The sequence below is a fragment of the Lathyrus oleraceus genome, chromosome 6 (assembly GCF_024323335.1).
Source record: "Lathyrus oleraceus cultivar Zhongwan6 chromosome 6, CAAS_Psat_ZW6_1.0, whole genome shotgun sequence".
NCBI lineage: Eukaryota > Viridiplantae > Streptophyta > Magnoliopsida > Fabales > Fabaceae > Lathyrus > Lathyrus oleraceus.
Window position 1 is genome coordinate 428,832,362 of NC_066584.1, and position 9,975 is coordinate 428,842,336.

At 32.7% G+C, this 9,975-nt stretch overlaps 2 protein-coding genes across 2 annotated transcripts; one reads left to right on the top strand and one right to left on the bottom strand.

Annotated features, from left to right (window-relative positions):
- Nucleotides 1-1,125: 1,125 nt before the first annotated feature.
- Nucleotides 1,126-4,332, top strand: LOC127096076 (ferric reduction oxidase 2). Its single transcript, XM_051034695.1, has 7 exons — nt 1,126-1,348; nt 1,448-1,733; nt 1,875-2,109; nt 2,236-2,563; nt 2,760-3,003; nt 3,127-3,824; nt 3,911-4,332. The coding sequence occupies exons 1-7, from the start codon at nt 1,126-1,128 to the stop codon at nt 4,048-4,050; spliced, it is 2,154 nt and encodes a 717-aa protein (XP_050890652.1). The 3' UTR covers nt 4,051-4,332.
- Nucleotides 4,333-4,440: 108 nt separating this feature from the next.
- On the bottom strand, nt 4,441-6,581 carry LOC127093348 (uncharacterized). Its single transcript, XM_051032260.1, has 5 exons — nt 6,415-6,581; nt 5,788-5,865; nt 5,189-5,692; nt 5,043-5,095; nt 4,441-4,959 (listed from the first exon to the last, which is right to left on the bottom strand). The coding sequence occupies exons 2-5, from the start codon at nt 5,828-5,830 to the stop codon at nt 4,732-4,734; spliced, it is 828 nt and encodes a 275-aa protein (XP_050888217.1). The 5' UTR covers nt 5,831-5,865; nt 6,415-6,581; the 3' UTR covers nt 4,441-4,731.
- Nucleotides 6,582-9,975: the final 3,394 nt, after the last annotated feature.

Genomic DNA, 9,975 nt, shown 5'->3' on the forward strand with positions numbered 1-9,975 from the left:
TTAAGAAAAACAATTACTCTCGAAAGAAATTAGGTGTGGCCCAAGTTAATTTTACCGGACCCCACGATAGACCATCAATATATATGAAAAAAATACAATGGTTTTTTACCTTGAATGTGTTGGACAAACACAAACAAAGTCTCAATCTATTGAATATATAAAAATATGATTAATTTCTTTGACCACTAACTTGTCTATTTGTAGTATTTTTGGTTTGTTTTGTCCACCAAACTTATGTTACGTAGTAATTTCCCTTAAATATCTTGTCTCTCTCATGTTTGAGACTTGCCCGTGTGAGACACTTTCGTGATCCTTACCATTATGTTCGTTAGTTTGTTACATAATCATGGTCATTACAGTTATATTCTTTTGTCTGGGACACGGTCGCGTAACAAATATTAACAACACATTACGTGACTCATGATTGAGTCAGGTCTTTGTCTCAAAGTTTATCCAAACTCCTAATGGGATGGTCTCACCCATGTAGCGGATCGTGGTGGGATAGTCAACGTGATCTGAGGTCAGATTCACATCCCCTATATTTGTTTAAGTACTCTCAACGGGTCCAATGTGCTCTAAGGATAATGGGTCGGGTCCTAGTGATGCTAACTAGGCTTGGGTGGGCTATTATGAACAAATCGGTATACGACCCCTCAAACACGAGGCATGTAACGGCAAAGTGTTTAAAATAATAAATTTGATAGTTCAAAAAACTAATGGAAATATACATTTTAAAAAACATAATCAGTATTGTGTAACCATATATTTCATACTATATTTAACTTAAGTTTAATGTCAAAACAAATTAAAGACAAGATAGATTTCTATTCTACGAGAACAAGTTTTGTTTTTTAAATGTTTAGTGCATAAAACGACATAAGTGGGTACTTAGAAATACGTGACAACAGACAATTGAATTGGAAACAACACTAAGGCCAACCAATATGAAATGTGATATCACCAATTTCTCTTCCTAAAACAAAAGTTTCAAGTTAAAGTAAAAACCAGTATCTTCATACATTCACATGTATCATTACAGCCTTGTACTATCTTTTTGTTTAAATCACGAATTATTGTTCAATGTTATAGACTTATGGTGTGTATATATATACAACATTTTTATACATGCATGACACCAAAAGAGAGGAAGTGAACATCATGAACTTAGAGGGGAGTAAAACTTTTTCTTCAACACTAACGATATTTCAAATTGGGATATGGTGGTTCATAGTTTTAATCAATCTTGGTTATATCATGGTTTGGCTTATGATGCCTACAAACACCTTTTTTATGCATTGGCTACCTGATATTCAAGCAAAGACAGATCCAATATACTTTGGCAAACAAGGTTTGTGGCTATAAATCAAAATCTATTTAGAGAGACTTTTCATAAAGAGTGTAAAAACTTCATGATTCATATCTATATGCATGTTCTCTCCTTGCACAGGAACAACAGTACTCGTTTACACGTTTCCGATTCTATTAATGGCGAGTTTGGCCACTTTATACCATCATTTGATCCAAAAAGCTTCTAATCATAGCAAGGTGGGGCTTTTGAAAAAGGCATCATGGAGAAAACCATTACTTGTAAATGGTCCTCTTGGGATTATCTCAAAGACAGAGTTCTCTTTCATAATCATGTTTGTTTTACTGTTAATTTGGTCCTTGTGTTCTTACCTACATGGCATGTTTGAAAACGCGGCCTTACAAGCAGCTAACGAGAGAGAGCAAGTGTAAGAAAATAACTTCTCACTCTATACGTAGTGATTTTGTCATACTCACTATCAATCTAAACACGCACATAGCTTTTTAGTATAAAAACCGTGAAAGCGAAATGCAAAACCTGAAGCATACCTTTCTAATGCATTACACAGATGGGAAGCCAAGCTGGAAAATTCAGCGCTCGCCTTAGGCCTTGTTGGGAATATTTGCTTAGCTTTTCTGTTCTTTCCAGTTTCAAGAGGGTCTTCAATTTTGAGATTCTTTGGCCTAACTTCAGAAGCAAGTATCAAGTATCATATTTGGCTAGGACATATTACAATGACCCTCTTCACAGCTCATGGACTATGCTATGTTACTTTTTGGGACAAGACGCATCAAATGTCACAGGTAATACTAATAATCTATGAGATATTAACACGACACTGACAGTGATACATCGCGATAATAATAAATTTGAAAGAATAAAAAAGAAATTGACATCAGGAATTCACAATCCACAAACTTTCATTGCAGATATTCACATGGAACAAAGTTGGCATCTCAAATGTGGCTGGAGTCGTAGCACTGCTCGCGGGATTAGCTATGTGGGCTACAACCTTTCCTCTTATAAGGCGGAAATTTTTTGAGCTTTTCTTTTACATTCATCACTTGTACATTGTTTTTGTAGTCTTCTTCGTGCTACATGTGGGATTTTCCTATTCTTGCATAATGCTTCCAGGAATATACCTTTTCTTGATCGACCGATATTTAAGATTCTTACAGTCGCAGCAGAAAATCCGGTTGGTTTCTGCTCGTGTTTTGCCTTGTGAAGCTGTTGAGCTAAATTTCTCCAAGAACCCAGGTGAAGATTGTCATTATATGAGTCAAGTATATTTGGAATCCGGATCACTCCATCCAGTCTACCGAATTTAGGCTGTTGGATCAAACTGCGACCGAGATAAAACGGCTGAGATTTGGCTGGATAGACTGGATGGAACCGGTATTATATTTGGCCGCAATTTAAGTAACAATATTTTTTTCTCATTTCACAATGACAGGCTTGTGCTATGGTCCTACAAGTATAATTTTCATTAATATTCCAAGTATTTCCAAGTTGCAATGGCACCCTTTTTCAATCACCTCATGTAGTAATACTGATTCTGATACCTTAAGCATTGTCATCAAAAGTTCAGGAAACTGGTCTAGCACTTTGTACCAGAAGCTATCAACTTCGTCTCCACCTTCCCATCTCGACGTCTCGATTGAAGGACCGTATGGACCAGCTTCAACTTCTTTCTCAAGGTACTAGAGAGTAGACACTTCTGAAAAGAAACATTCTATACATGTTTTCATTAATTGTTTTGTGTGTACATGTTGCATATCAATTGAATACATAAGGCATGTACTGATAAAAAAATCATGCAGGCATGAAATGCTGGTGATGGTGAGTGGAGGAAGTGGCATTACTCCTTTCATCTCGATAATCCGTTCGCTACTCTTTAAGGCCAACATCGAAGGCGGCAAAACTCCTAAAATTCTTCTTATATGTTCCTTCAAGAAATCCATTGATCTTACCATGATAGATCTCCTCCTTCCCGCCTCAGGCACCGCCCTTGATACATCCCGCTTGCAGCTACAAATTGAAGCCTATGTAACAAGAGAGAAACAGCCACCATCGAATGACAGAAAGCTTCTTCAAACATTATGGTTCAAGTCAAATGCATTAGACGAACCGATCTCTGCAGTCTTTGGACAAAACAGTTGGCTCTATCTTGGAATTATCATCACAACTTCTTTCATATTGTTCCTTCTAATCATTGCCATCCTAACTAGATACTACATATATCCTATTGACCATAATTCTGACCTGATATACCCTTATTTCTTAAGGTCCATTCTTAGCATGTTATTCATATGTGTATCTATAGTTATTGTAGCTACATTTGCTTTTCTCTGGAACAAAAAACAGAACAAGGCTTTGAAGCAGATTAAAAACACATCAACTCCAACAACTTCACCAGGCTCGATATACAACAAAATTGACAGAGAATTAGAGAGCCTTCCCCTCCAATTCTTTATCCAACCAGCTAAAATTCATTATGGTGAAAGGCCTGACATGAAGAGTAAGAAATATTTTATGTGTCACAGAAAGCAAATTGTTATGTTTCGTGCAAGACCTTAAACTAGAATATATTTTCATTTTCTGCAGAAATACTTTCGGACTGTAATGGATCAAGCATTGGAGTTCTTGTTAGTGGCCCCAGGGAAATGAGACATGAAGTAGCATCAATTTGTACATCTTGTTCAACATATGACTTACATTTTGAGTCCATTAGCTTCAGCTGGTGAACCATAAAGGCCAAATGTATTATTTTGTTACAAGTGTCCTTCTTATTTAAGTAAGACAATGGTTCTCTAACTTCTGATACGTAACAAAATGACTATTCCTGTTTGTACATGTTATGTAAAATTGAACATTTAAAATAGCAATGAACTTGAACACCATGATTTTTAATGTTTGTCTTATCGATTTTCTTAACGGGCACCTAAATTAAGACGTTTGGATAACAGAAGCCTTTCCACCGGAAAACAAACACACTCGTCCTCGTGTAAAACATTCATTACAATAATGGGTTTAATAACAACTTAAACTTAAGAAATGAAAATTTAATGGTGTTCAAATTAGCAAAATCGGATTTTACAAAATACAGAGAAATGCAGTTACTCAAAACACCAAAATGAAAGAGGATGAGCACTGTTTTTCATTGACCTAATTGGGAAGAAGGAAACATTAAGGAACATGGAAAAAAATAAGCACTATTGTTCATTGACCTAATTGGGAAGAAGGAAACATTAAGGTCATCAATACAAGAATCCAACAATAATTGGCCAGAACAAACCAGCCTCGCAACAATATTATCAATCTATGATTTTCTAAACAAACATTAAGGTCTCCAAGAGAATACACCATAATTGCCATCACAGGAATGACACAAAATATCTAACTGAATGAATTCTTGCAGGGGATAATCAGTTTTTATACAATTTGGGTGAATCCATCAGCTTGGGTGAATCTATCAGCATGAAATCAGCAGCTAAGTCATCCCACATTGTACAGCATGAAAACTCTGGACTATCCCACATTGTAGAGCTTGAAAACTCCGGACTCTTGCGGTATCCATGCCAAGCAGCTGGAGGTGGTGTATCAGGAATAAACTCTTCAGGCACCTCCTCCAATTTGAATAATGGGCTATCAGACTGAAAGGCAAGGCATGGACAATTAGTTATAATTCAAATCGGGAAAGACAGTACAGGTGAAACATGAGGAATTAGAAATGAACCTTGTTACGAAATACAAGCGGTTCAAAGGAAATTTTCATGTCATCGTCTAAATCTGCTCAAATCATATGTAAATAAATCAATAAAAAGTCAAGTAACCAGCCAAAATACACAATAAAAAATCTAGAATTGTTAAAATACTATTTACCATCCTCGAAAAAATGAGGCACATTCAATATTTGAGTCTGTGATTCTATACATTTCCCATGATTGTGGAACATTCGCTCTTCAGCAATTTCATCAGGATGAAGATCTTTCCCTGTGAAAGAACTTGTATTCAGGCTGTTCTTATTTTTCACATCATGAACATGTGCCTGTTCTGAGTTTGAAATGTCAGAAAGTACTTTCCTGCCGCCAATATTTGATTTCTTAGAAGCTTTGATTCCAGTTTTTTTGCCGACTTCAATGTTCTTCTCCTTGGCAGAAACATCTTCCTTATTCAGAATGGCGGGTTTGTTCTTGGACTTCAGCAGTTTTGTTGTCTGACTTAAAGAGGGTTTAACAGTGTTAAATGAACCATTGAGGACTTTCTTTCCATCTACTACATCAACGGGTTTCACTGAGTTGGATAGATCACCAAGTGGTTTTCTTCCTCCAACCTTAGATTTCTTCTGTCCGTTAAAATCAGTCTTTGCAGACATAGTTCCTGCATCTGCACCAGCATTAGGAATTAGCCTAGCCATTATATACACACATAAAAAAGTTAATGGTAAAACATGTGTTAAACCAAATGAACCAGATCAATACCATTAACACGGTCTTGAAACAACCGAACAGTTCTTGCTGCCATTTTGGGTTAAAGTAGCAAAATCTTAAACGAACACCCTGCAAATATCGTAAAAGGGTCATAATAACACCATTTGTCAACTTTTCACTAGTTCCTTCATCTTATCTAATTAAATTGAATAAAATAAAACATTCAGAAGTAAATACTAAACAACATTTCACACACAAAATAAGCATGAAAATACTCAATCCAAAAATAAAAAAGAAACACAGGATTCAAATTTTCAACCCAAAAAAAAAAGTTTCAATTATCCATCTCTAACGATTCAAATTTTCAAGATTTCATTTTACACCCCTGCAATGAAGCACAAAATCCCAAAAAGAAACCTAGGGTTTCAATTTAACTTCAATTCCCAAACCTAAACCCCAACAAAAACCTAGGGGTTCGAATTCCCTTCAATCTAACTTGACTAAAATCACCAAATTCAGTAACCCAACACAATCGATTGTTTTGTCTATGGATTTCTTTTCATAAAGACAACAATAGAAGAACAAAACATTCATGCAATGTAGATTATTCAACTAATCACCATTGAAGAAACACTGGAATTGAAGCAAATAATATTCAGATGATTAACGAAAACTTACAAGTTTCTGAGACCGAAGTTTCTTAGTTTATTAATAGCTTCTGAAAATTCTCGCTTTTCTCGCTTTCTTTACGTTGTAATTTTGAGTATAGTTTTTGTAGTGGTTTTGGCAGAGACAGCACCTTTTAAGCTTACGAAATGGATGAAATGGGATTTCAACGGTAACTTGCATTCTTTTACAATTGTGTCCCTCTTTAAAAATCTAAATTACATTTATGACCTACTGAATTGAACAGTTTCTTGTTTTTCTGACCGTTGCAAAAATGTGTTTTGGGGAATTAGGAAACTAGTATTTTTTGTTTTATAATTTATTTAGTTGCCTAAATTATCCAAAAAGACATTTCGTGTTATCTGTTAAAATTTTGTTTATTGGAGGAAAAAATTATATTTTAAACGAATGAAAAATAAGCTTTTTTACAAAAAAAAGAAAAAAATTAATCTTAAAGATTAATAATTGTACAAGTTTTAAAATCTAAAATAACATTTTGATTCTAATAAAATATACTTTCTTTGTTCCTTTTTAAGTGTCATGTTTTGATTTTTTACACATATCAAGACAATTAATAATTATTGTTACTTTTTAAACCACGATTGTGTTTTTTCTTACAATACCCTTAATTTTTTAATATTTTATTTTATTTTTTTCTTTCTCTATAATAAATGATTATGGATAATTTTGACGATACTACAATTAATTCTATATTAAACTTTGAAATGACACTTATAAATTAACAGAGTCAGTATTTTATTTTTGATGTTATCAATAAATAACATAGAAAATAGTTTTTAATTTGGAATGTGCTAATACACACCCTACTAATTTGCTAATGCATTTCTTTTAAGGATTTAATTGGGATGGACTGACAGTGTAAAAAAAATTTACACCCAATAGAAATATATCATTTTGTCCTGTCATACAATTATTTTAAAATTTTCAGTTTGATTTAAAACGATGCATGATTGTTGTTTGACAATGTAAAATAAATTTACACTTTTCTCTTCTTTTAAAAATTGAATGAGTGAATTTAAAAGTTTATAAGAGATGCTAATTGATATCCATTTATTTTAAAATATAAATTTTGGTAACATTCAAACTTAACCTTTTTTTTAATTAAAACTCGTTAAAATACTCCTTCTAAAAAAATAAATGGGTATCCATTAACAAAACTCTTTAAATTTATAAAAAAAATATACTGATCGTTTCTATGAAATGATTTTTAATTTAACTTTTATATGTTATAAAATTTATACTCATTAAAATAGTATTACCCATAAAATATTATTTAAATATGAATGATGTTAACTTCGAAAAATGAAAAATGAAAAATTTGTGTTGAAAAAACCAATGAAAAATTAATTATCAACATTTAATTAAAACTATGCACAACTTAAAAAAAAGTTTTCAACATATATTAGCACTACCCTTTAAATAATATATATATGAGGTTCAACTTATTCCAAGACTAAATTTTTTAAACTTACACCAAATCATAGTCTTTGATTGAATCTAATCTAAAGGTTAAATTAGCATTTATTTAATTATCATTTGATTAAATCTAATTTAAAGGTTATGATTTGGAGTAAGTTAAAAAAAACTTACTCTTAGAGTAAGTTGAACTCTCTCTCTCTCTCTCTCTCTCTCTCTCTCTCTCTCTCTCTCTCTCTCTCTCTCTCTCTCTCTCTCTCTCTCTCTCTCTCTCTCTCTCTCTCTCTCTCTCTCTCTCTCTCTCTCTCTCTCTCTCTCTCTCTCTCTCTATATATATATATATATATATATATATATATATATATATATATATATATATATATATATATATATATATATATATATATATATATATATAAGCCGAACCAACTCAATAAAATTCGCAAACGAAACAAAATCAAAATCGTAAAAACGGCAGTTGTTTCGGATGTGTTCGAGTCATTTATTAACAAAACTGTGTTGTTCGGTTTGGCTTGTGGTTTGTATTTTTCAAACCAAACTAAATAAATCAAACGGCATTATGTTACAACTCAAACTTCACTTATCTCACATCCAACTCAAAATCCAAACCTATTATGTCTTAACCTTACAAATATTTTCTTACTCATACTTAGGGTTTTAGTTTCAACCTTCTCAAATCTCTCCTAGTAGTATCGCACATTTTTCTCATCTTTTTTGTCATGTACGTCTCACCTCTTTGACTCTAATTTCTCATCTCTTATGTTCTTTCTTTTACATATTGTCATTTTTATCTAATCTTGCGTCTCTTGCATTCTTTCTTTTCATATCCTTTAATCTCTCCTCTCTTCAATTTTTTCTTCTTTATTTAAATATTTTTTATATTTTTTTATGTTACTATTTTATGTTTTTTATTTCAATTTTGTCTAATCTCATTTTTGTATATTGAAATGAGAAGTTTTTGTCTAAATATAATGAATTTTGTTGTTATTTGGTAATATAAGAATGACTAAATACAAAGTTATGTTGTTCTCTATAGGTGTATGTATAGCTCAAAAAAATCTTATAAAAAACCGAACTAATCGAACCAACTCAAGCCACATTGGTTTGGTTTGGTTTGATATGGTTTTATTTCTAAAAGAAAATTGAACTAAACCAAACCACATGTTTTTTTCTCTTGTGGTTCGGATTATTTTTAGTGTCAAAATTGCCCAAACTGTACCGCAAACACTCCTACCCAAGTGTAGAGTGCACCTAAGAGGGGTGATTTCGGTAATTTGATTGACTTTTGGTTTTAATTAAGTGTTACTTTAACTTACTAGTTTGTTGGTGTTTAGAAAGCTGTAAAATGCAAAAAAAATAAAGAACAACGGGGATATATCCTAGTTCCCCTCACAATCCGAGAGTACTCTAGTCCCCTTACGCAGTAAGAGATTTCAATAAGTGTTAGAATCTTGTACAAGCATAATCCTAGTATCTATACACAAGTTACTAACTTAATCAATAAGGAACACTCCCTAATGATTTTACAAAGTAGAAAAAGAAAACAATCCTCTCTTTTTCACTCTCTTGTTTCCAACAATCCAAGACAACAAGGTACACACACAAATCTGAGTTTTTTTTACAAGAAACTTGAAGTTGTATGATGTATAGCAATTACTTGAATTGATCTTCCCTTTCAAGTATACAATTCACAAGTATGTTACACAAGTGCTCAGAATATACATGATGAAACTTTTTTATTGATGCAGTGAAAATGAATGCAGAAAGTTCTCACTCAAAAGCTTATGACACAAGGCACGTGTTTTTTGAAAGCGAAAGATTGAGTTTGAATTGTAATGAAAGAGGTGAATTTTCAAAATCTAAAATATTAGGGATAATACCATGAATCATACCCGATGGAATGAGTATAATTCCATGAATCAATGTCTTTATTGGTAGATGAAATTTAGAATCCGTTACAATCAGATTTTTAACCAAAAAATGTTACTACTTTAGTGGTAACTTGTTAACACATAATTGTAACCGGTTATAGCTTAAGCGAGTTTAAAAAATTTGAAAGTTTCAAAGGTGTAACCGGCTAGCAGGATTTGGTTAACCGGTTACACCTACTTCTAT

Coding starts and splice junctions, on each gene's coding strand:
- LOC127096076 (XM_051034695.1), top strand. CDS start 1,126: ATGCATGACACCAAAAGAGAGGAAGTGAACATCATGAACTTAGAGGGG. Junction 1,734..1,874: donor GCTAACGAGAGAGAGCAAGT/GTAAGAAAATAA, acceptor TGCATTACACAG/ATGGGAAGCCAAGCTGGAAA. Junction 2,110..2,235: donor AGACGCATCAAATGTCACAG/GTAATACTAATA, acceptor CTTTCATTGCAG/ATATTCACATGGAACAAAGT.
- LOC127093348 (XM_051032260.1), bottom strand. CDS start 5,830: ATGGCAGCAAGAACTGTTCGGTTGTTTCAAGACCGTGTTAATG. Junction 5,693..5,787: donor GTTTCAAGACCGTGTTAATG/GTATTGATCTGG, acceptor ATGCTGGTGCAG/ATGCAGGAACTATGTCTGCA. Junction 4,960..5,042: donor CGCTTGTATTTCGTAACAAG/GTTCATTTCTAA, acceptor CTTGCCTTTCAG/TCTGATAGCCCATTATTCAA.